This window comes from Salvelinus namaycush, chromosome 32, assembly GCF_016432855.1.
Source record: "Salvelinus namaycush isolate Seneca chromosome 32, SaNama_1.0, whole genome shotgun sequence".
NCBI lineage: Eukaryota > Metazoa > Chordata > Actinopteri > Salmoniformes > Salmonidae > Salvelinus > Salvelinus namaycush.
Window position 1 is genome coordinate 22,803,249 of NC_052338.1, and position 25,954 is coordinate 22,829,202.

At 45.4% G+C, this 25,954-nt stretch overlaps 1 protein-coding gene across 5 annotated transcripts in view; it reads right to left on the bottom strand.

Annotated features, from left to right (window-relative positions):
• Positions 1 to 103: 103 nt before the first annotated feature.
• ptk2aa (protein tyrosine kinase 2aa) overlaps positions 104 to 25,954 on the bottom strand; it is a 168,649-nt gene continuing 142,798 nt past the window's right edge. Inside the window, exons 15-34 of one of the 5 annotated variants that reach the window (XM_038972165.1) lie at positions 24,113 to 24,169; positions 22,116 to 22,136; positions 20,566 to 20,663; positions 20,252 to 20,336; positions 19,726 to 19,826; positions 19,408 to 19,523; positions 19,148 to 19,248; positions 18,705 to 18,794; positions 18,302 to 18,506; positions 15,993 to 16,104; positions 12,718 to 12,804; positions 11,682 to 11,819; positions 11,312 to 11,443; positions 8,917 to 8,979; positions 8,109 to 8,154; positions 7,554 to 7,657; positions 3,400 to 3,408; positions 2,249 to 2,404; positions 1,869 to 1,949; positions 104 to 1,722 (exon numbers count right to left, since the gene is read on the bottom strand). In XM_038972165.1, coding sequence (XP_038828093.1) covers positions 1,504 to 1,722; positions 1,869 to 1,949; positions 2,249 to 2,404; positions 3,400 to 3,408; positions 7,554 to 7,657; positions 8,109 to 8,154; positions 8,917 to 8,979; positions 11,312 to 11,443; positions 11,682 to 11,819; positions 12,718 to 12,804; positions 15,993 to 16,104; positions 18,302 to 18,506; positions 18,705 to 18,794; positions 19,148 to 19,248; positions 19,408 to 19,523; positions 19,726 to 19,826; positions 20,252 to 20,336; positions 20,566 to 20,663; positions 22,116 to 22,136; positions 24,113 to 24,169 — 2,021 coding nt within the window. In that variant the 3' untranslated portion in view covers positions 104 to 1,503. Of the gene's footprint in view, positions 1,723 to 1,868; positions 1,950 to 2,248; positions 2,405 to 3,399; positions 3,409 to 7,553; positions 7,658 to 8,108; positions 8,155 to 8,916; positions 8,980 to 11,311; positions 11,444 to 11,681; positions 11,820 to 12,717; positions 12,805 to 15,992; positions 16,105 to 18,301; positions 18,507 to 18,704; positions 18,795 to 19,147; positions 19,249 to 19,407; positions 19,524 to 19,725; positions 19,827 to 20,251; positions 20,337 to 20,565; positions 20,664 to 22,115; positions 22,140 to 24,112; positions 24,170 to 25,954 lie in introns of all 5 variants that reach the window. The other 4 variants (XM_038972164.1, XM_038972167.1, XM_038972166.1 and 1 more) reach the window with 4 other exon arrangements.

A 25,954-nucleotide genomic window follows, 5' to 3' on the forward strand; every position in this document is an offset into this window, starting at 1 on the left:
TTCATGAAATGACCTGTAAACAATATAATCTAATGGGAGGAATAGTTTACCCTTTGAAATCAACGGCCATTTTATTTCACAGCACACAAGGAAAACACACTTCTGAAGACAAAGAACGCTACATTTTATTAGTTTAAGGAACTGTACAGGTTATTCTTCCTGAGAATAAGTTACACCCAAAACAAGCGGTTTGAGATTGTACACATGATAGGGACATTAAGGTCTAACGGTCTGGAGAGCCAGAATCTGTAAACCAGGGTCATTCATTAGGCACCAAACAAAAATTGAACAAGTAAGGACTACCTGAAGTTGTCCAATAAGTGATGCTTATTTTCCATTGCAAAATGTTTTGCTACAGTGTGCCCTAATGAATATGACCCAGGCAATGGGGCTTAACCAAAGAAGCAGAAAGGTTTCACTTGGGGCTCTATTCAATCCATATCGTGGAAGTTCAGCATTACTGGGGCGGCAGGTAGCAAGTCACTCTGGATAAGAGCATCTGCTAAATTACATGTTATAGTCGGCTCAATCTGAAAATACATTTCTATTGTGCAATCTAACGCTTTATTGATCAAGATTGAATAGAGCACCTGGTTTAAATATACAAAAACAGTGATAAGGGAATGGCTAGCAATGGGACTGTATAACTGCCAAACTATTGGATGATTCAAATCATTTGGCACGTGATAGTTCATCTTCACTGTGGAACTTAAATGTGCCTCCCCCTTATAACATTTCAATCCCAGAAATGCTGAAAAATATATTTGTATATTTACTATTAGTTAACTTAAAAAGTGGCATGTGACATGTTTGAAAAAACAATTTATTTTTTGCTGTGTCGAGAGGTGCCTGAGTCTGTAAGAGGATGAAAAAATGAGCTTCCAAAATATATAATTCTAGTGGAGTGTTGGGATGAGCATTATATGCTGTGATACTGTAGGGAAGGTAAGTGTTTTAACATTGAAATCTCTCAGAAACACAATGTTAATCATTACCATTTATAGCTTGTAGTTCTTCAATGGATCAGATGTTCCAGTTAGAATATAATCTATTTCCTCATCTGTGATAATTAGAATTATTAGCCACCTGGAAGAAGACGTCTGACGTGAGCTGAACTTCACCTCTGGATAAAAAAAAACTATCAGCACAAACGAGACGCAGCCAAATCTAATAAAACAAGAGTTTGTATGTAACTGATCTCCAACCATCCAGGGATCCTGGAGTGCAGCGACAGACAAAACACAAGTCTATAAAAAGTTTTTAGGAAGGGGGTGGAAGGGTACGATCAGGTCGAGTGTCCACTTCGGTCTCTGTCCTGTAGTATCAGGAGCTCTGATCGAGGTGTGAGCTGAGCAGTCTTGACTTGTGACATTGTGCAGTCTGTGCAGATTGCTATGGGAGCTGAAACCAACCAGCTCTATTTCCACAGCAGACTCGCTTCCCTCTGTTATATCCCTCCCCTTAGAGGTCTTCCATGCCCAGGGAGCTAGGTACCGGAGGTGGCTAGTGTGACCCCCGGGACTGGGCATGGATCATCTTGAGCCGGGCCTGGTCGATGACGTCCAGCAGGTTCTTGGCATCCACAGCCAGGGCATGTGCGGCAGTCAGCATTTGTTTCTTGTAGTCCTGCTGCAAGCTGGTGAGGACATACTGCTGGGCCAGCTTCATCTTGTTGATCAGCTCGGCCAGGTCAGAGTTCAAGAGCTTCTGGGCCATCTCAATCTGCAGAGGAAGACAGGAGTTAAAGAACACACAATAGACAACTGTCTTTTACATAACTTATTTTGTCCTCAGACACAATAGGACAACAGTCTTGAGTATTAACAGACAGGCAATATGTTTATTTGTAATGAAGAGTTGTTAATCACCTCTCTGTGTGTGCTTGCTGGTAACACTGGTATGGTCTCGTCCACTGTGGCCAATAGGGTTCTCAAAGCTAGTCCCACCTCCTGTGGAAAAAAAGAACCAGGATATCACTAATATAAATCAAAGCTGCAATGGCTGAGAAATCAGTGTCCCTCGACAAGAGAAATAATACCATTCGCTCTTGAGGAATGATCACCAACATATGACAATGATTCAACAATAAACGTATCATTCATGTCCTCTCTAGCTCAGTTTGTAGAGCATGGTGCTTACAACAGCAGGATAGTAGGTTTGATTCCCGGGACCACCAACATGTAACAAATGTACTAAGTCACTTTGGATGATCGTGTCTGCTAAATGGCTTATATTATTATAGCCTTACCTTGACCATAGGGACGTACTCCTCTGGAGGGGCTGGCTGGATCTTACTGGACATCTCTATAACAGCCTTGACCAGGCCCGTCACGTTCTCATACACCTTGTCGTTGGAGCGGTCCAAGTTGGCCGTGGGGGGAGGGCTGATCTCCTGAGGCTGGATCTACACACCATGGGGATGAGTTGGTTCACATACAACATAGTGAGGGAAGTGAATCTTTCTCCTTCAAATAATTTGAGTGATTCTACTGTGAATCTATTATGATAAAGTGTGATTATGCTGATCTAATGGGACCCAATTGAGTGTCAGTGTTCTAGAGAAAATAAGCTAGGTGATTTTGTCTGACTTGATTTTTGATGAGTGCATGAACAGAAGTGTCCCAGCTGTCCTATCCACTGGAACCACAAGGTGGTGTAAAGCTAAAATGGTTTTGTTTCTGTAACCACTAGCAGCCAGCAATTTATAGATTAATCAAGTAGTTTACAAAGTGAACACTAGATGACAGTATTTGCCAGAATTACTGTAACTCGATTCACAATATGAGAGCATACAATCTCTGAACATGGTTGTGAATGACGTGTGATGAATTGGACAACCCAAAACAGACATCTAGACAAACACACACGCCACGGTCCAGAAAGGAGGCAGATGGTGGTGTACTATAATCTACTAAACTACAGTTAGTAATGGTAACTATGACTACACAGCCCAACATGCATCACACCATACCACAGGGAAGAGAGTCATCAATGGAGGCCTAAATATATTTATTATTTCTCCCACTAATTCATTTGACATTAGTACTGTGACTGACAAACAAGCCAATACAGTCATTTGGTCATTACTGAAATGACTGCCACTGAATACTAGAATGATTTGCTTTGTTTATGGCTTTCTTTGCCAAGCCTCACTGGTTTTAGAACATGGGCCTGGATGAAGTGGCCTCATCCGGAGTAGTCGCCTCTAGACACTGAACTAAGACCAGTTTGTGTTGCCCCCTCTAATGGTTACGGTTAGGATTCAGGGAGAGTAAAGTGATCTTAAGGCCAATGCCACTATGCTAAGAAGGTTTGATGACTCCTGTACAGTGGTAGAGAATGTGTTATTAGAGCGCTCCCTAGTGGTCAGACAGTGACTGACAAACACAGAGCTCTTACCCTCCAGGGCTAAAGGGCAACAGTAGGTTGGTGCAGAGGCAAAACAAGGGAGGGTGAGTGGGAGGGAGAGGGGAGAGGGGGATGCAGGGAAAACAAGAGAGAGAAAGGATTAACACTGCAGAACAGAAGGCAAGAGGCAACGCATGCAATGCATCAACACAATACAAGCAGATAGGGTCGTGTTCATTAGGGCACACCGTTTTAAAACACTTTGCAATGGAAAATGAAAATGGGCATTTTTTACTGGAGAGTTGAGATAGACTGAAACAGGAGATACTGTTTCAAGTGATAAAGGTCTGAGTGCTAGTTGGATGTTGCAGTGAGAAAAAGATCAAAAGGTCTGCACTCTATCGTATTCAGAGTTGCTGTATTGTACATCATGACGTTAGCTTTCGCCGGGCCAACTGAGCAGGGAGTCTAAAACCTTTGATCCAGGATCATGATCAAAAGACGGTGAGAAGGGAGCTTTGGATTTCACTGGGGTCTGTCTTGTTAGGAAGCACTGTGTTTTCCTTGGGCTTCTCTATACTCCACTGCACTACAAGCCTCTGTTTTAATTGGGTTTTATTTTCAGAGCTAGAAGAAGAGCGGCCTCGCTAAGGGTCTCCTTTCAAACTGCTTGCTTGGAAAGTTACGAGAGAGAAAAAGCACTCTCCATTCCAACAGTCTTCATTTCACTGGCTTCTCTCGAAATGGACGGTTGTTGCATAACTAGGATCCAAAATAAAAGCCCAGAAAGTGTGGTTTTACCGTGGGCCTTTTCTGGGCCGGCTTGGCAGCGTCTGTCTGGGTGGGGCTGTGTGGCAGAAAGGTCGCGACCCTGGCGGTGTAGGGGTGGGATGATCTTTATCTAACCACCAACCCCCCCATGAGAATGATAGATTGCCAGGAAAAAAACTGCCTTTTCTGTTTTGGGACAGTCATTGTATATTTTAGATTCCCATGGACAAGCATGGTGCTGGGTATGTACAGTGCATATGGAAAGTATTCAGACCCCTTGACTTAATAAGGCTGTAACATAACAAAATGTGGGAAAAGTCAAGGGGTCTGAATACTTTCCGAATGCACTGTACATGTAAGTGTATGTGTGTGTTCTAAGTGCAGATAAGTGTATGTGTGTGTGTCTTGTGTATCCACTGGTGTCTTTAGTGTGTATTTCTATATCTGTCCATGTGTCTAAGTACCATCTCTGTCAGAGAGATGGGCTTTGGGTTGTGCTAGCCTTGCTCTGTGCTGTCTGATACTTGGGAAGGGGAGAGAGGGGAGAGAGGGCTGCGCTGATCTAGGAGCCCCGTTCTGTTCTGCCGACTAGGAGCAACTTTACCCGCCTGGGCTCCTGGTGAACCAGGGGAAATACTGACATGTTTTCAGAGCTTTTCCATTCCGATCCCATTCTGCTCTGCATCTGGCTATAGGTTCAAGTTCTCTCAGCTCTTGAATAAACTGAGAGGACGTATTTTATGTAAGAACTTATAAAAGGAAGTGGTGATGGCCAGGTGAGAAAGAGAAAGCATGCTTGAAACAGCTGCAGCAACTCATAGCAGTCAAAAGCACATGCATCGTCTCAATATTGAAGTAATGGTCTCTTTCTCATACAACGTCATGGTGGTGTTACAGACTCATGGGTTCAGACTCAGAGTTTTTCCCTGACCATGTGACCTAACCAGGAGAAACTCTAGGCCCTGCAACTCCTAGGTATGAGTCATGTAGTCTGGTCCCAGATCTATTGTGCCATCTTGCCAATTCCTAGACAGCCTCCTATGGGAGTTGGCAAGATAGCACACACAAATCTAGGACCAGGCTAAACCAAGCTATGTTTTTTGTAACAGTGACCCTTGAGTAAGACATTAAGACAGTGTTGTCTTGTTGCTGTAACGGTGACCCTGGAATAAGACATTAAGACAGTGGTGTCTTGTTGCTGTGTTGCTGTAACGGTGACCCTGGAATAAGACATTAAGACAGTGTTGTCTTGTTGCTGTAACGGTGACCCTGGAATAAGACATTAAGACAGTGTTGTCTTGTTGCTGTGTTGCTGTAACGGTGACCCTGGAATAAGACATTAATACAGTGTTGTCTTGTTGCTGTAACGGTGACCCTGGAATAAGACATTAAGACAGTGTTGTCTTGTTGCTGTAACGGTGACCCTGGAATAAGACATTAAGACAGTGTTGTCTTGTTGCTGTAACGGTGACCCTGGAATAAGACATTAAGACAGTGTTGTCTTGTTGCTGTAACGGTGACCCTGGAATAAGACATTAAGACAGTGTTGTCTTGTTGCTGTAACGGTGACCCTGGAATAAGACATTAAGACAGTGTTGTCTTGTTACTGTAACGGTGACCCTGGAATAAGACATTAAGACAGTGTTGTCTTGTTGCTGTAACGGTGACCCTGGAATAAGACATTAAGACAGTGTTGTCTTGTTGCTGTAACGGTGACCCTGGAATAAGACATTAAGACAGTGTTGTCTTGTTGCTGTAACGGTGACCCTGGAGTAAGACATTAAGACAGTGTGCCCTTTTGCTGTAACGGTGACCCGGAATAAGACATTAATACAGTGTTGTCTTGTTGCTGTGTTGCTGTAACGGTGACCCTGGAATAAGACATTAAGACAGTGTTGTCTTGTTGCTGTGTTGCTGTAACGGTGACCCTGGAATAAGACATTAAGACAGTGGTGTCTTGTTGCTGTAACGGTGACCCTGGAATAAGACATTAAGACAGTGTTGTCTTGTTGCTGTAACGGTGACCCTGGAATAAGACATTAAGACAGTGTTGTCTTGTTGCTGTAACGGTGACCCTGGAATAAGACATTAAGACAGTGTTGTCTTGTTGCTGTAACGGTGACCCTGGAATAAGACATTAAGACAGTGTTGTCTTGTTGCTGTAACGGTGACCCTGGAATAAGACATTAATACAGTGTTGTCTTGTTGCTGTAACGGTGACCCTGGAATAAGACATTAATACAGTGTTGTCTTGTTGCTGTGTTGCTGTAACGGTGACCCTGGAATAAGACATTAAGACAGTGTTGTCTTGTTGCTGTAACGGTGACCCTGGAATAAGACATTAATACAGTGTTGTCTTGTTGCTGTAACGGTGACCCTGGAATAAGACATTAAGACAGTGTTGTCTTGTTGCTGTAACGGTGACCCTGGAATAAGACATTAAGACAGTGGTGTCTTGTTGCTGTAACGGTGACCCTGGAATAAGACATTAAGACAGTGTTGTCTTGTTGCTGGGTTGCTGTAACGGTGACCCTGGAATAAGACATTAATACAGTGTTGTCTTGTTGCTGTAACGGTGACCCTGGAATAAGACATTAAGACAGTGTTGTCTTGTTGCTGTAACGGTGACCCTGGAATAAGACATTAAGACAGTGTTGTCTTGTTGCTGTAACGGTGACCCTGGAATAAGACATTAAGACAGTGTTGTCTTGTTGCTGTAACGGTGACCCTGGAATAAGACATTAAGACAGTGTTGTCTTGTTGCTGTGTTGCTGTAACGGTGACCCTGGAATAAGACATTAAGACAGTGTTGTCTTGTTGCTGTAACGGTGACCCTGGAATAAGACATTAATACAGTGTTGTCTTGTTGCTGTGTTGCTGTAACGGTGACCCTGGAATAAGACATTAAGACAGTGTTGTCTTGTTACTGTAACGGTGACCCTGGAATAAGACATTAAGACAGTGTTGTCTTGTTGCTGTAACGGTGACCCTGGAATAAGACATTAAGACAGTGTTGTCTTGTTGCTGTAACGGTGACCCTGGAATAAGACATTAAGACAGTGTTGTCTTGTTACTGTAACGGTGACCCTGGAATAAGACATTAAGACAGTGTTGTCTTGTTGCTGTAACGGTGACCCTGGAATAAGACATTAAGACAGTGTTGTCTTGTTGCTGTAACGGTGACCCTGGAATAAGACATTAAGACAGTGTTGTCTTGTTGCTGTAACGGTGACCCTGGAATAAGACATTAAGACAGTGTTGTCTTGTTGCTGTAACGGTGACCCTGGAATAAGACATTAAGACAGTGTTGTCTTGTTGCTGTAACGGTGACCCTGGAATAAGACATTAAGACAGTGTTGTCTTGTTGCTGTAACGGTGACCCTGGAATAAGACATTAAGACAGTGTTGTCTTGGTGCTGTGAGTGTTGCTGTACCTTGAGCCCCTCGTTGTAGCTGTCTACAGGGTTGAGGCTGGCCAGACTGCCCAGGTGGCTGGGGGCTCCAGGACGAGGAGGCTTCTTAGGAGGGGCCACATGCTCTGAGAGGAAAGAGAGAGGGAAGATAGTTCATGTTTTTGTGAGTGAGTGAGTGAGTGAGTGAGTGAGTGAGTGAGTGAGTGAGTGAGTGAGTGAGTGAGTGAGTGAGTGAGTGAGTGAGTGAGTGAGTGAGTGAGTGAGTGAGTGAGTGAGTGAGTGAGGGAGTGAGTGAGAGAGTGAGAGAGCGAGCGAGAGAGCGAGTGAGTATATGTGTGAGAGAGAGAGAGTGAGAGAGTATATGTGTGAGAGGGAGAGGGAGAGTGAGAGAGTATGTGTGAGAGGGAGAGTGAGAGAGTATATGTGTGACAGAGTGAGATAGTATATGTGTGAGAGGAAGAGTGAGAGAGTATATGTGTGAGAGAGAAAGAGTGTGAGACAGAGGAGTGTCACTTTTAGTACACATGTTGACATTCCAGCCTGTGGAGTGACAGATTGTGCTGATGATCGTCCTACCTGGTTTCCCCAGTCCCACTGGTTGGTATATGTGTTGGTTTCCCGTCTGAGGGGAAATAGAAACACAAACAAGTGATTAGAAAGGCACATTGGCACTTTTCTGGCTGGCTGAACGTGCTTTTCCAACAGCACTCAGGATTAGGGCTTCCCATGGCCCAGTCTGTGTGTTATTGTGGGTATTCTGCGGGTAGCAGCATTACATATCTCAGACCTTCCGAGGCACACAGCCAAGTACAGCCATGTTTCACCCAGCTACATTTCTCCAGCTCCTCCCCGAAACCCTCTTCTTCTCTCGCTCTATTTGAACACACTCTGGTGTTTTCTTCTCCCCCTCGCATTCCAATGCTTCCTCTTCTTAGAGAAGAGACCCAGTCAGCCCAGTAGACTTCTGTAATTACTGTGTAAATGGGTCTGGTTGGTTTGTGGGGGCTCTACAGCTGACGCCTGTTTTTAAAGATTATCCAGCAGCAGAGAGAGAGTGTGGATGGCATGAGAAACGCCTGGATGCAGCCACAGTTTAGTTCCCAACCTCCCTAGTCCCAATACACTTCAGCCTAGGGGGACTATGATGGTTCAGATAAAGCACTGTGTCCAGCAAGCCACGACATGCAGTGCACTACTAAGGTCTACGCTATAAAACTCAGATAAAATCTATTTCGTATTATAATTCAAATGGAAAAATGTAATAAATACATTGGTTTATTGAAAAACAATATTTCCTGTGTGTTTGTGTGTGAGACAGTGTGCGTCCTGGTCCATCCCTCTGGGGGTATGAACTCAAACAAGCAGTGGGCCATGGGAAACTCACCGGCCCCTGGAGACTGCAGTCCTCCCGGTCAATGCTGCCCCGCGAGTTCCTGGATTCTGGCTTCTGACGAGAACACAGAACAGAGGGTCAGAGAACTAGCTAGCTACAGCTGACCACCTTTTAGAACCACAACCTCAAAGATTTAAACAACTAGATTTATCAGTGAAACCATCGTTACAGTAGTCTTGAAATAGAATACTAGAGAGTTTCTGTTTCTTACAAAATAACAAGATGGAATTACTGCTGAATTCTCTTTCATGTTTTGTTCCATGAGAGAATAGAACTCACAATTCCGTAAGAAACTGATCTGCTGTTATCCTGCTGTGCTTACACTCATTCTTCTTTGACTACCTCAAAGATCGGTGCTTGCTACCAACGAACAAAACCAAATCAACCAATCATCCATCCAGTTACAAGCTAAACAAGATTTATGGCACCCTGACAGACCACACAGATACTATTTGCATAGAAGAAATCCTCAGCGTTTCAGCAGAATCTTGTCTAAACAACCTTCAGGCAGCCAAGTACCAGTAGTAAAAAATATCCACACAGAAAGGCACCAAGATGACCACCACTCCTTCCCAGTCATGATCTGTACCGGTTTTCCAAAGCAGGACTTGAAAAGGTGCATCCTCTGAGCTCGGTGCCTGTGGAAGTGTGGCTGTGCGGAGAGCGGTGGTCCCATCGGCAGAGTGAGACAAGAAACAACCAGAGTTTTCTGTTGTTGTTGCTGGAGGAGGAAGGCTTAAACGTGCCTGACAGATTCATGCAGAGACTGATCCCACAGCAGACTCTTCTTGCTCTGTGGCTCACACTGACTCCTCTCTCTCTCTCTCCCTCCCCTCTCTCTCTCCCTCCGTCTCTGTCTCTCTCCCCTTCCTCCCTCCCTCTCCCCTCTCTTGCCCCTCCTCATACATACAGATAGACAGTGTAGCCTTTTAACTTTCACTAAGGAAATACTAAGGAAGACTCTCAGTGCCGTGCGTTCGTTTGCCAGATCTGCCAAAAGGATCTTTATGACTGAGAAACAGCATGAACCCATCACTGTCTGAGCTTTCCACCCATCTTCCACAATATCTGGCTGGCAGGGGCTGTGGAGAAACAGATTTTCCACAGGAAAGCCTTCTGAGAGGGATCATCAAAGGGTGTGGAGGGACTGTCTCTCATCACTGTGGCTGGCTGCTCAAATACCATTACCGTTTAAGATCACTTTAAACTCACCCTTTAAAACTATTTCAAGTCCTCTGCAATTGTCTTGTTAGATGTGACAACAACACAAACATTTCCAAGGGCCACAAATTTGATCCTTTATCAACATATGTTTTCTACGACTGGCTTTTTAAAAACGTATTTCTCAAACAATGTATACATGGATCATATGATTGAAGAGTAAAAATAGATGAAATATGAAGTAAGCAGCAGGTAGGGCAGCAATGCTGTCATCTTTAACCATCACATAGTTCCTCTAGTCAGTCTAGCTCTACACACAGAGAGAGAGAGAGTGTTCTAGAATGCTGCTGGCTGATCCATGCATTTATCTCAGGAGGTGAGTCTGTGGTCACAGGTCTGTCTTCCTGCCTTATTTGACTGAATGAAAATAACAATGATCTGAATGTCGTCAGATCGTAGAAACGTAAATGCACCGACTCAGAAGGGGATGAGGGGCTGAAGGTTGAAATGGTAAAACACCAGCCAGCATGACACTGTAATCAAATCCAGATGTTTACTCCACTAAACACTCAAATCAAATCAAACTTTAGTTGTCATTTGCGCCGAATACAACAAGTGTGGACTTTACCGTGAAATGCTTACTTACAAGCCCTTAACCAACAGTGCAGTTCAAGAAGAAGAAGTCAGTGGCAGACTGAATACAGATATGATGCTTTTGGGGCAGACTGACTGGATAACAGTTTAATGAATAGATAACTAGAGCTTTACAGTCATTTAGTCTTGACATTATATCTTAGGTAGAGAGAGTATGTATCCTGGTCACAAGGATCAAGTGATGGACAATAGTGGTAGAATGATGTAGAGAGCATATGCTTGCTATTTAGGAGTTAGTGAGGTTTAGAGGATGAAAGGTGCTGTTCCTAATGTAAAAACTCTACCAAACAAACCAAGGTGTGGTTGACAGTATATTCGCTGGTTTCTTAACATAGAGACAGAGAGCCAGCGCAGAGTGGAAGATGGTGCTGGTTGAATAAGGGTCTGTTACCAGGAAGCTACCTTCCAGCTCCAACCAGCGTCTGTCTCTCTCTCTCCCTCCTTCCTTTGCTCTCTCCCCTTCTCTCTCTCCCCCTCCCCCTGTCTCTCCTCCTCCCTCTCTCTCGCTCCTGCTCTCCCTCTCTCAGGATGGTGTGTGTGTGAGAGTAGTGGGTGAATAATGGTCTGTTACCAGGAAGCACTCCTCCTGCTCCAACCAGCGCTGGTCCTCCTCCATCTGCTGCTGCTGCATCATCAGCCTCTCCTCCATCAGGTGGGGGGGCAGCACCTGGCCCAAACCATGCAAGTCCAACACACCTCCATCCTGAGGGAGAGAGAGAGAGAGAGAGAGAGAGAGAGAGAGAGAGAGAGAGAGAGAGAGAGAGAGAGAGAGAGAGGGAGGGAGAGGATATTGCATTAGTATTTAGCCTCGTCTGTGATTGCTACAGATGTACCAAGCTCAGACAATAGCTAATGAAATTCAGAGATTACATTATACAATTGGCAGAAGCACATAGTAAAAATAGTCTACATGTATATTTATGTGGAGCTCTCTCTCTCACCTCCATGTTGGGGGACCACATGGGGACGTCCCCTGGCCGGTGGTGGTTCCAGGTCTCATGGGGGTCCAGGACACCGGCCTGGGGAGGGTACCCGCCACTGGGCATAGCGGGCATGCCATGGGGGCCAGGGTACCCAACCTGGATATGGTAGGACAGACAACAGGTGAAAAGCCCATTTTGTTTGGAGAGAGGATTGTGATGATACCAAAGCTTTGTCTGTGAGGCAAGGCTGTTCATCATATAGCATTGGGCCCCAGTTAGCATTTCAGGGTACAGGGAAACACTTCGCTGGCAGTATAATGCAATAAATCATTATTGACCCCCAGACATAAAGACCTCTGGGACTAAAGGTATGAGCCTGAATGTGACATGTCACCATTAGCACTGGCTGATAAACATCTTAATAATAACTGACCTGATCATAAAGATCACCTTTAAGTATGCATACTGGTACTCAAAATGCCTTTTAAGGCAATACAGAGTGGAGAGAATGAGTTGACCTTGAAGCCATAACAACAGAATTTGAGAGAGTTGATTTTTCAGCAGATGGAATCTGCCTTAAGTCAACAATGCCAGCAGTTTGAAAAAGCGCTACAGGAAATGCCTGCTGTCAGCTATGTTTTATGGGCAGCTGAAGTGCTGCAAAATAACTTAGTTTGGGAAGATATTATTGCATTCAGAAAGGGGGAAGCCGGGCACATCTCCCTCAATTCACTTTTGGCTTCAAGCACTCTTTCACCCAAAAGTATAGAGTTGAGCACTTTCTCTATCTTTACACATCAATCCACTGGCAAGTAAGAAACAAACCACATTTACTAAACCAGTATTGCCAGTACCTGATTATCAATACAAATGGGATGGTTCAGAGAGCTAATGATAATGGTATTACCATAGAATGAATAGAACAGACTTGGAAACTAGGCGTCCCCATTCTAATTCTATGGGTAATACACAGTAACTGTGGTAAAAGTGTTAGTATAGTACAGTAGTATAGTACAGTAGTACAGTAGTCTAGTGCAGTAGTACAATACAGTACCTGGTAATGGTTGAGCTGCCCAGCGTGCTGAGGGCTGGGGTAGAATCCTTCACTAGACCGAGGGCTGGGGTAACCAGGTCTGCTAGGCTGCACAGGGAGGGGGACAGAGATCATACGGAACACAATGGACATTTAGACCTTCTGCAGTGTGTGATCCCCATCTATCAGACAGGGAGCACTAGTTCTTCAAATGAGAGTACTTTAGTCTATCTGTGCCTAAAGATATCTAAGGTAAACATCTCAGAAATGTCACATTATACCCCTAAGGGCAGGGGTAGGGTTAGGAAGGTCTCTTACTTTAGGGGAGGGTAGGGTTAGGGAGGGTTCTTACTTTAGGGGAGGGTAGGGTTAGAGAGGTCTCTTACTTTAGGGGAGGGTAGGGTTAGGGAGGGTTCTTACTTTAGGGGAGGGTAGGGTTAGAGAGGGTTCTTACTTTAGGGGAGGGTAGGGTTAGGAAGGTCTCTTACTTTAGGGGAGGGTAGGGTTAGGGAGGGTTCTTACTTTAGGGGAGGTTAGGGTTAGAGAGGTCTCTTACTTTAGGGGAGGGTAGGGTTAGAGAGGGTTCTTACTTTAGGGGAGGGTAGGGTTAGAGAGGGTTCTTACTTTAGGGGAGGGTAGGGTTAGGGAGGGTTCTTACTTTAGGGGAGGTTAGGGTTAGGGAGGGTTCTTACTTTAGGGAAGGTTAGGGTTAGGGAGGGTTCTTACTTTAGGGGAGGGTAGGGTTAGGGAGGGTTCTTACTTTAGGGGAGGTTAGGGTTAGAGAGGTCTCTTACTTTAGGGGAGGGTAGGGTTAGAGAGGGTTCTTACTTTAGGGGAGGGTAGGGTTAGAGAGGTCTCTTACTTTAGGGGAGGGTAGGGTTAGAGAGGGTTCTTACTTTAGGGGAGGGTAGGGTTAGAGAGGTCTCTTACTTCAGGGGAGGGTAGGGTTAGAGAGGGTTCTTACTTTAGGGGAGGGTAGGGTTAGGGAGGGTTCTTACTTTAGGGGAGGGTAGGGTTAGGGAGGGTTCTTACTTTAGGGGAGGTTAGGGTTAGGGAGGGTTCTTACTTTAGGGGAGGGTAGGGTTAGGGAGGGTTCTTACTTTAGGGGAGGGTAGGGTTAGAGAGGTCTCTTACTTTAGGGGAGGTTAGGGTTAGGGAGGGTTCTTACTTTAGGGGAGGTTAGGGTTAGAGAGGTCTCTTACTTTAGGGGAGGGTAGGGTTAGAGAGGGTTCTTACTTTAGGGGAGGGTAGGGTTAGAGAGGTCTCTTACTTTAGGGGAGGGTAGGGTTAGAGAGGGTTCTTACTTTAGGGGAGGGTAGGGTTAGGGAGGGTTCTTACTTTAGGGGAGGGTAGGGTTAGGGAGGGTTCTTACTTTAGGGGAGGTTAGGGTTAGGGAGGGTTCTTACTTTAGGGGAGGTTAGGGTTAGGGAGGGTTCTTACTTTAGGGGAGGTTAGGGTTAGGGAGGGTTCTTACTTTAGGGAAGGTTAGGGTTAGGGAGGGTTCTTACTTTAGGGGAGGGTAGGGTTAGGGAGGGTTCTTACTTTAGGGGAGGTTAGGGTTAGAGAGGTCTCTTACTTTAGGGGAGGGTAGGGTTAGAGAGGGTTCTTACTTTAGGGGAGGGTAGGGTTAGAGAGGTCTCTTACTTTAGGGGAGGGTAGGGTTAGAGAGGGTTCTTACTTTAGGGGAGGGTAGGGTTAGAGAGGGTTCTTACTTTAGGGGAGGGTAGGGTTAGGGAGGGTTCTTACTTTAGGGGAGGGTAGGGTTAGGGAGGGTTCTTACTTTAGGGGAGGTTAGGGTTAGGGAGGGTTCTTACTTTAGGGAAGGTTAGGGTTAGGGAGGGTTCTTACTTTAGGGGAGGGTAGGGTTAGGGAGGGTTCTTACTTTAGGGGAGGTTAGGGTTAGAGAGGTCTCTTACTTTAGGGGAGGGTAGGGTTAGAGAGGGTTCTTACTTTAGGGGAGGGTAGGGTTAGAGAGGTCTCTTACTTTAGGGGAGGGTAGGGTTAGAGAGGGTTCTTACTTTAGGGGAGGGTAGGGTTAGAGAGGTCTCTTACTTTAGGGGAGGGTAGGGTTAGAGAGGGTTCTTACTTTAGGGGAGGGTAGGGTTAGGGAGGGTTCTTACTTTAGGGGAGGGTAGGGTTAGGGAGGGTTCTTACTTTAGGGGAGGTTAGGGTTAGGGAGGGTTCTTACTTTAGGGAAGGTTAGGGTTAGGGAGGGTTCTTACTTTAGGGGAGGGTAGGGTTAGGGAGGGTTCTTACTTTAGGGGAGGTTAGGGTTAGAGAGGTCTCTTACTTTAGGGGAGGGTAGGGTTAGAGAGGGTTCTTACTTTAGGGGAGGGTAGGGTTAGAGAGGTCTCTTACTTTAGGGGAGGGTAGGGTTAGAGAGGGTTCTTACTTTAGGGGAGGGTAGGGTTAGAGAGGTCTCTTACTTTAGGGGAGGGTAGGGTTAGGGAGGGTTCTTACTTTAGGGGAGGTTAGGGTTAGGGAGGGTTCTTACTTTAGGGGAGGTTAGGGTTAGGGAGGGTTCTTACTTTAGGGGAGGTTAGGGTTAGGGAGGGTTCTTACTTTAGGGGAGGGTAGGGTTAGGGAGGGTTCTTACTTTAGGGGAGGGTAGGGTTAGAGAGGTCTCTTACTTTAGGGGAGGTTAGGGTTAGGGAGGGTTCTTACTTTAGGGGAGGTTAGGGTTAGAGAGGTCTCTTACTTTAGGGGAGGGTAGGGTTAGAGAGGGTTCTTACTTTAGGGGAGGGTAGGGTTAGAGAGGTCTCTTACTTTAGGGGAGGGTAGGGTTAGAGAGGGTTCTTACTTTAGGGGAGGGTAGGGTTAGGGAGGGTTCTTACTTTAGGGGAGGGTAGGGTTAGGGAGGGTTCTTACTTTAGGGGAGGTTAGGGTTAGGGAGGGTTCTTACTTTAGGGGAGGTTAGGGTTAGGGAGGGTTCTTACTTTAGGGGAGGTTAGGGTTAGGGAGGGTTCTTACTTTAGGGAAGGTTAGGGTTAGGGAGGGTTCTTACTTTAGGGGAGGGTAGGGTTAGGGAGGGTTCTTACTTTAGGGGAGGTTAGGGTTAGAGAGGTCTCTTACTTTAGGGAAGGGTAGGGTTAGAGAGGGTTCTTACTTTAGGGGAGGGTAGGGTTAGAGAGGTCTCTTACTTTAGGGGAGGGTAGGGTTAGAGAGGGTTCTTACTTTAGGGGAGGGTAGGGTTAGAGAGGTCTCTTACTTTAGGGGAGATTAGGGGGGGTTCTTACTTTAGGGGGGTTAGGGAAGGTTCTTACTTTAGGGGGGTTAGGGTTGGGGAGGGTTCTTACTTTAGGGGGGGCCTCGTCTGAGCCCCCTGAGTCCCAGGACACAGTGACCTGACGTCTCATCTCCATCCTTAGTCTCTCCTCCTGCTGGGCCTTCTCCTCCTCTAGGATAGTACTGCAGGCAACACACACACACACACAACAGCTTAGCACACCTAACATCAATTCATAAACAAGACTGAACATTTCAACAAAATCATCGCAATTACTGTAGTCTGAAACGCAATCATGTTCCTATCACAGACGAGCTGCATTGCAGATGTGATTTATTTTGTTTGTTGGGCAAATCGATTATCTGTATCCGTTGCCAGGTTCCCAAATCCATCTATGAATCCATTAATGACATCATCCGATCATCCATCATTCGACCCTACATCCAATTTACCTTACAGGAAAACGCTCATCCCCCAGAGTTTATGCTTCTGAGAGCCCATCCTCCACCAGAACAGATGAACCACCAGCTCCGTGTTCACATCCCCAGCCTGCAGTGGAGGTGTGTGAGAGTCTAGCAGGAGCCTGGTAAGTCCTACACTGTTTTACTAAACTCACTTTATCAGAGACAGCTAGCTCCAGCTCACCCCATCCACCTCCCCTAGCTTCCCCCTCCTTCCTCCCTCTGCCCTGGGCAGCCTGTTGTGGTTGGCCCCCAGCCAGACAGCTTATCAGCCAGCCAGCCTTCACTGGATTGGATTGACTGGGAAGAATGATGCTGTGTAACTAAATATCAGGGTCGTATTCATTAGGGAACAACGTAGCAAAACGTTTCGCAACATAACAAAAACAGTGTTTCTTATTGGACAAGTTCAGGTAGTCTGGCCCCGTTTCACTCAGTTTTCTTCTGTTTGGTACATAATGAATGCGACCCAGGGTTTGGCTAGAGGAGAGGCGATTGTAAGGAAGCGCTGTTCTTAAGACATACTATGAATGCCTTCACAGTGGTAGTAAAACTTGGTGTACCTTACTCTTTGGCCCTTAATTGGTCAAAGACAGCAACAGACAAAGTGGATATCCCAGGAGCCTTGACGGGTGCTCACTGGAATCTCTGCTGCCCTGTGTTTCCTTTCTCTCCCGGTGCATTCTGGATCTAAGGTTGTGTTACTATGGGTTAGACTAGAGACAATGTACCCAAGAGCTCAAAATGGAACACGAAGAGTCTCGCTCATGATGGCACACACAGACGCACGTACACAGGAAACCAGCACGCACACCCACACGTGTCAGACATATCTTCGTACAGTTAAATGAATCCAGTGACATGGTAACTATCACCCAAACACAGCTAAGACTTTGGATACAGGTAGCCTAGCGGTTTAAGAGCGTTGGGCCAGTAACTGAAAGGCTGCTGGTATCGAATCCCCGAGCCAGCAAGGTAGAAAAATCTGCCGTTCTGCCCTTGAGCAAAGTCACTTAAACCCCAACAACTGCTCCCCGGGCGCTGTGGATTAAGACAGCCCCCGGCACCTCTCTGATTCAGAGGGGTTGGGTTAAATGTGGAAGACACATTTGGTTGAATGCATTCTGTTGTGCAACTGACTAGGTATCTCCTTTCTCTACAGACAACCAACCACATACCTACTATACACAGTACTCTCCCTCTGTCTCTCCCTCTCCCAAAACATACCTACTGCTCAACATAGGGCTATGGGGACTGTGGGGACTATGGGTCCAATGGGAACTATTATCTAGTAGGGACACGAGTCACAGTTCAGTGAGTCTAAAGTTAACAGGAGAGTGGCTCACATCCGTAGGGCTTTATCGACGGACAGACAGACAGACACATTTTTATATACTAAGGCAAATGGCCCATGTGATGGGTAGGCAATAAATCCACCACACAAGGGCTGCATCCCAAATGGGCCCAAAGGGCTCTGGTCTAAAGTAGTGTGCTATATAGGGAATAGGGTGCCATCCGGGACGCAGTCGAAGACTACCCACAGTAATTTACCCACACACACCCTCGTCTGTGGCCTTGCTTCAGTTAAACTAAAATAAATACTACATACATCCCACTTTATCCAGCTGCCATGGATTTGACTGACATGATAGAAACTAGGAATTATCAGCACTCAATGCACTTCAATGGTCTATTGGGAATATGGCATCCACCTGTTGCCTCTTATGTGGACTACAACTTAAGTAGCGGAGACCACACTGTTTCCAAACTTTACTGAAGTGTCCTATACTTTAATACATGAAACAGTGACCTCTTGAGTAGCAATGTTGAATATCATTCTTCCAGAGTTATGAAGGAGGGAAAACGTGTGTAAAACAACACTGGCATGACCTGAACTTCTCCCCTCAGGGGTACTGACCTGAGCTGGGTTTTGAGCTCTGTGAAGCGGGGTCTCTTGCTGGGGTCGTAGGCCCAGCACTTGGTCATCAGGCTGTACAGGGTGGGGGGACAGTTGTGGGGCATGGCCAGACGCTCTCCGTTCTCTATCCGCCCGATGACATCATTGTTCTTTACCCCCTGGAAGGGCTTGATACCGTACATGAGGATCTCCCACATACACACACCTGGAGGGGAGGTGCTCTAGATATAACACCACAGACAGACACAAACACGAATGCAAGCACACACACACAGGCGCAAGTACACACAGGCGCGCGTACACACAGACGCACGTACACACACACACACACACACACACACGCGCGCGTGTACACACGCGTGTTGATCGCTAGATAAGCATTATTTGTAGCTGCCAAACTCACCAAACATCCACACGTCGCTGGCTGAGGTAAAGCGTCTGAAGTTGATGGACTCTGGAGCCATCCATTTGATTGGCAGTTTCCCTTTGGAAGCTGAAAACCCAGTTAAGCAATAGACTGTCAACATTTTAGTAGGGTGAAGTTTCCCCTAGATGTTGATCTTGGGTCAGTTTTGTATTTCCCACACTAATGGTTAAGGTTAGGATTGGTGGAGGGGAAGCTAAACCTAGATTTGTACTAAGGGGGGAAACTTTACCCTGGAGTTCAACATTTTGATAGCCTGCAATAGCTTTCACAACCAGCAGATGGTGGTAAAACATCAGCCTGGAAGCCCGTATGTTTGTACCATAGACATGGCATCATTGTATCTGTCCCATTATGGCGCTGCCCATGCTAAAACAGGCTTTTGGGCACTAGCGTCCTCTATCTCTCTCTGTGGTTTGTACCTTTGTAGTAGGAGGAATCTTCCATGTAGCGGGAGAGGCCAAAGTCTCCCAGCATCACACAGTCTGTGGAAGACACTAGCACGTTCCTGGCAGCAATGTCCCTGAGGAGATACACACATACACCATGAGTAGGAATCCTGGAAAACATGGGTATTTTGACAGCGTGGCACCAAAAAATATATTAGAAAGTGTCAAAAACGTAATATTATATTGCCTCTGTAAAGCTAAATAACAGCTGTTAAAGTGGGTGATGGTCTTACCTATGGACAAAGCGTTTGCTCTCCAGGTAGGCCAAAGCTGTGCTGAGCTGGTGGGAGAACAGGATCAACGTTGATAGGTCCAGGTTGTACTTCCTTACTTGTAAAAATGACCTCAACTGGAAGAGATTAAAACATCGATAAGATACAAGATATCCTCTTTGTTTTGACAGAGATAGAGGGATGACAGCAGGAATGATAGAGAAACTTTGGCCCTGTTCCCAAATGTGTTCTGTGTTCTCCCATTTATTACAAGAATGACAAGAAGTTCAACAACACCTACTGTACGTACTGATCCAAATAAACTCCTGGTCGCCTCACCTCTCCCATCGTGCACAGCTCCATGATGATCCACACTGGGTTTTCTGTGATCACACCAATCAGCTTCACTATGTGGGGGTGGTCGAACTGACGCATGGTCACTGAGGAACACATACATCACAAAGGGGTGTGAGGATTTCACAGAACAGTTTAGATCGAGTGGAAAGAGACAAAACGCTCCCTGGGATAGGTCTAACACATGGGGGCTCTGTTCTCAGTACAAACACTGTCAATATATGAGTCCCAAATGGCACCCTATTCTCTACATAGTGCACTACATTTGACCAGAGCCTTATATGTAGGGAATAGGGTGAAATATGTGACGAAGCCAATGTTTACAGTTACCGGCTTCCTTAAACAGGACATATTCCTCCCTCAACAGTCTGTGAACCGTGTAAACCCAGCGAGCAAAGAAACCTGAGAGTACAATCAGGCAGCGTGTGTGTGTGTACATGGCAATCAGCAGCAGCTGCAGTCATCATCAGGCCCATGACAGCGACGCAGCACTACATCTCAGCACACTCACGTGCTTCCTGAAGGAACTTCTCGCGCACGCTGTCCGACGTGCAGTTCTTGCATGTTTTAATGGCCACGTTTAGAGTGGGATTCTCCTGGAAGAGAAATTAGAGAAAATATTGGATTTGTTTGTGTGTGCATTACTGGTAGTGGACAATATCATGACAATTCAGACCCTAAATAAGAGGCCAGATGTGTTTAGCTAGACAGTAACAGGGGTGGAATTGAAAGGAACACGTGAGGACTGAGGGTGAGAGGGGAGATGCTTAGGCTGCATTTAGCCAGACAGTTGCAGTGCTATTTCTTTGTTACAGTACTATTTACCGGGCTGTTGTACACTCCCTGGTGGACGTCTCCAAACTGTCCCTCACCGATGCAGCGTCCCAGCTCTATCCTGTCTCTCTGGATCTCATAGTCCCTGGCTGGGGAGGGAGAGATAACTCCTGTTAGTTACACTGACTCTCATAGTCCCTGGCTGGGGAGGGAGAGATAACTCCTGTTAGTTACACTGACTCTCATAGTCCCTGGCTGGGGAGGGAGAGATAACTCCTGTTAGTTACACTGACTCTCATAGTCCCTGACTGGGGAGGGAGAGATAACTCCTGTTAGTTACACTGACTCTCATAGTCCCTGACTGGGGAGGGAGAGATAACTCCTGTTAGTTACACTGACTCTCATAGTCCCTGACTGGGGAGGGAGAGATAACTCCTGTTAGTTACACTGACTCTCATAGTCCCTGGCTGGGGAGGGAGAGATAACTCCTGTTAGTTCCACTGACTCTCATAGTCCCTGACGGGGGAGGGAGAGATAACTCCTGTTAGTTACACTGACTCTCATAGTCCCTGGCTGGGGAGGGAGAGATAACTCCTGTTAGTTACACTGACTCTCATAGTCCCTGGCTGGGGAGGGAGAGATAACTCCTGTTAGTTACACTGACTCTCATAGTCCCTGGCTGGGGAGGGAGAGATAACTTACAGGGTGAATGACTCACCACTATGCTGATCTGTGTGTGTGTGTGTGTTGATGAGGCCTTTTTTGGTTGTTAATAATAACAGCAAGATTCCTTGGCTGTGTTTTCACTGCAGTAGATGGTAATACTGTATGAAATACTGTATAAGGCAATTCACACCCACCAACAGGCAAGGACATGCACACTACAACATAAAATGATCAGGCTGTGGTGATGTCAACAGACATAGTACTTGATATATTTGGTTCCTCCCTGTGGATTTCAAATTACAACAGGCTACCACTTGGGTTTGATTGACTGTATCCATTTTAGTAATTTACCAGACGCTCTAATCCAATTAAGACGATTGCACAATCTCTTCAGACAGACACCTAACAAACAAAACTAAATTATAAATGGAATTTCACAACAAAACGTTCAAGCAATGGTGAAATTAAAGAAAAACCAAGGAAGAAACACATCAACATGAAAAATAAATAAATAAGCCAATTGAACAATCACTATTGAAGACGCATTGAACTCTGGTACTGAATGGATGAGATTGCTTCATCTCACAGCTAGTGAGATATTTTACTTGGTTTCAGCAAACAGTATTAAAGTGATAGTTCACTTCAAATTCAACGTTTTTCAGGGGTTTGAATGGAGTGAAAAAGACCAGAACCCTCTAAGCTGATGAAATGAAACAATTCCGATCCATTTGGGATGGAGGCCTATGGCTGAATCTGATAAGTCTGTCAAACTTTCATTTTAGAGGGAAATGATTTGATTTTAAGATGACCAGTAGGTTACTAAACCTATGAAATACATCCAGTAGAAGAGTTGAATGAGCCGTTCTAGTACAGTACACAAGCACAATTACAGACAGAAAACAGAGAGACAAACAGAAAGAGAGAGGCAGCGTTACCTTCATCTACTCCATAGCTCACTGCTGGGCGGTTAGGATAAAGAGAGGTGGCTTTTAGAAACCATTCGCAACAGAACAAACACACACGTTAGAAAGTAAGACCGAGGGGAATAGATGTTATGTGGTTTTAAAAGAACCAACTTGTGAGTGCACAGAGATGGGTGTCAATGGGGAAAAACAGATTATCCTGTAGAACAAGAATATGTGCTAGAAAGCCACACGTGTCACATTAGAACTTGATCATCTAGAAATGGATAAACGTGTTATCTTAGGCTGCCTCTCAGATGGCACTCTATTCTAATTCCTATGGGCCCTGGTCAGAAGTAGCGCACTAAACTGGGAATAGGCTGCCATTTGGGACTCAGATTATTTATTGGGTATAGGCCCGGTGGGACCGAGTGGGACTCAAATCCCCATGCGGTATGAAGAAACCTACAGATGCTAGATGGACCACTTGTTTGAATGGAGAGAGCTCTGGTCTCGAGTGTTAGCATGAGATGGGACTCCTCCGTCTCCATATACAGAGCTCCTTGTTACAGAATAACTTTTTGTTTCACAACCAGACTGTCTTATTAGTCAGCTGGCCCAGACCACTCCACAACCTGGTGAATTAGCTGCACTCTATGGCTCTGTCCCAAATGGCACCCTATTCCCAATATAGTGGACTACGTTTGACCAGGGCCCATATGGCTCTGGCCAAAAGTAGTGCACTATGTAGGGAATAGGGTGCCATTTGCGACACAACCTACACCACTGCAGGGGCTATTGTGTTCCAGACTCATATGATCCCACGAGACCTGGCATCATGGCCACCAAAGAAAGGCCTGGGGTTACTGGAGACATATAATTACAATAACTAGAACGGAAATTAAAATTAAACTCAAGGCTGGCGCCTATGGGTGTACCATGGTCTAAGGTGCTTTGTCCATTCTAGTGATTATAACTCTATGACTAACTCATTCTTTCACTCCAGTACACTCAAAGGGCACTTGTCTCTTTCCGTCCTGATGACTACTCACTGACATGACTATTCCATATAATGAACATTTGTGACAAGTAAAAGGATTTCACTGATGATGTACTACTAAGCATTCCATAGATATGTTCTTGGACTATCAGTGAATCCTAATGGAACAGAATCAGTATCTGATTTGGACAGCAGGAATATAAATGAATGGAAGTGCTGGGAAATGAAAGATCCTCAATAAGAATACGTGACTATCCCGTTACAGTATGTGTATAGACTTACACCGTCACCATGACAACCAAACTTTGAGTGTACCAGACAATCTCGTTACGTTTCGATAAAGGACACACACAGGCAGCGTGTGTGGGGTATCTGGGAAGTAGAAACTAACATATCCACTAGCCACATCAACAAACACACAGAGCCTGAGAAAACAGATCACCATACAGCACCCGGGCCACGGTCAAAGGAATTTAGATAAGAGAAGGACGAAGAGAAAGAACACGAGGGAGAGACAAAGAGAGAGAGACAGCTAGAAAGAGAGACAAAGAGAGAACGAGAGAAACAAAGAGAAAGAACGAGAGCGATAGAGACAAAGAGAGAAAGAACGAGAGAGAGAGACAGAAAGAGAGACAAGGAGAGAAAGAAAGAAAGAGAGAGAGAGAGACAGATAGATAGATAGAAAGAGAGAAAGAACGAGAGAGACAGAAAGAGAGACAAGGAGAGAAAGAAAGAAAGAGAGAGAGAGAGACAGATAGAAAGAGAGAAAGAACGAGAGAGAGAGAGACAGAAAGAGAGACAAGGAGAGAAAGAAAGAAAGAGAGAGAGAGACAGATAGAAAAAGAGAAAGAACGAGAGAGAGAGAGACAAAAAGCTAGAAAAAGGAGATCAAGAGAGAGAAAGAGGGAGAGAGATGGATAAAAACACATCTGGACTGTATCCCTCGAGACAGTCTGGACAACATATTAGCAGGGCACACATTAAGATCAACATAGTGTATTACTACTAGGGAGCATAGAGCTGCACTTACTTGAGGGCATGGTGTAGGTATCGTCTTCGTCTATAATCTCAGCATAGTCATCCGTCTCTGCAGAAACACAACAGCCTCGTGGTCAGTCTACTGGTCAAGTCCAGTCACACACACACACTGTCTGAGACGGATACACACAGATGCAGCTAGCTAGATACGTATATCCTTCCACACAAGTAACTAGAGCAAGCTGAAAATAAACATGCGAGTCAGACAGCAAGTGCTCCTCTGCAAACTCCTACACTGCTGGACACATGGGCAAGACACGCGCTCTATCTCTCTCTCTCTCTCTCTCTCTCTCTCTCTCTCTCTCTCTCTCTCTCTCTCTCTCTCTCTCTCTCTCTCGTCCACACACTCTCTCATACAGTACACACAGAAACACAAGCATGTCCGTTTCCAACTTGCACAGTTTCAGCCATATCTGTCTGCTCCGTCGGTCTGTCTGATCAGAGCTTAGCAGTACAGATGGGCTTCTGGGTAAGGGAGAAAGAGGAGGGGATGTGGAGACCAGGGAGGGATGGAACCAGTTATTCACTTCTCTTTTTTTTAGGAAAGAAAGAGAGAGAGAGTAAGAAAGAGAGAGCGAGAGTGAGAAAGAGAGAGAGTGAGAAAGAGAGAAGCCGTTCCCAGTCCCCTAGATAAACAGATTTAGGTGTTTACAGTATGTGAACGGCCACTTGATGTCCAGTCTTGACTTGATCTAAAATGGTAATACGCTAGTTGTGCCGTCTTGGCTGCTGTTCCTCTTAGGGAAAAACGACCAGCAGACTCTGTGTAGTATGTAGCTAGCCATCAGACGGCCCGTTTTAGACAGGAATGCCGCGGTGCCACGGAGCTCGCCAAACTCAGCTCTCTTTATGAGGCCGAGCTGGGAGAGGGCTGGGAGCAGGGCCCTTAAAGACGCAGGCAGACAGCAGGGAATGTATTCAAAAAGCCACTCAGAGTAGGAGCCACCCCCCCATCTAATCTTATTCATTATAATAAAAAAGGCACAACTGATCTTACTCTGAGACTCTCTGTGGATACAGTTCCAGAGCGTGGGACAGACCAGACCTGGGGTCAACTAGTATTTGTTTTATTTCAAATACTTTCAACTGTGCTTGATTGAGCTTGCCTGGCACCTTGGGACCAACAGAATAGTTCTAAAAGTGCAAACTGTCAATTTGGCACTCCAGACAGGCTCAATCAGACTAAATCGATTTGAATCACAGGGAACCACTGCAGCTAAGACAGATTTCAGCAAATTTTCTGGAAACGTTAACTGTTACATTGTTTCCCTAACTCCAATCAGGTCTATTGCATGATTAGTGCATTACTAATGACAAACCTCTACAAGCAGATAGATAAAAACAGATCCATTTAATTTTATTCATGATTCATTTGATTGATATGATTCATGAGTGATACACACACAACACAACCCACAACCCACTGAATCCCCCATGACCCCAGTGAGTTAGTAGCAGGTGACAGGAAGGAATGGAGAGAAATATTAAAAAGCAAACTTTACCATCCCCACTACAATCCTCTGCAGGTCCAAGGAGAGCATGCCAAACAGAGAGAGAGAGGGAGGGAGAGAGAGAGGAAGGGAGAGAGGGAGGAAGGGAGAGGGAGAGAAAGAGAGCGGGAGAGGTTACACACCATAGAAAGATATGAAAAGTATAAAAGACACAGTATAATTAATTCAAAATGGGTTTAATGATTGTTACCGTGACCCACACTCCCTCAAAACAAGCAGGGACTGGGAACTTCACAAGTGTATCCAATCCATGCTTTTATTCAGTATAAGTGGGAAAGTATTTTATTTTCTAAGCTTCTACTTTAAATTGAATTAGTCTGTTG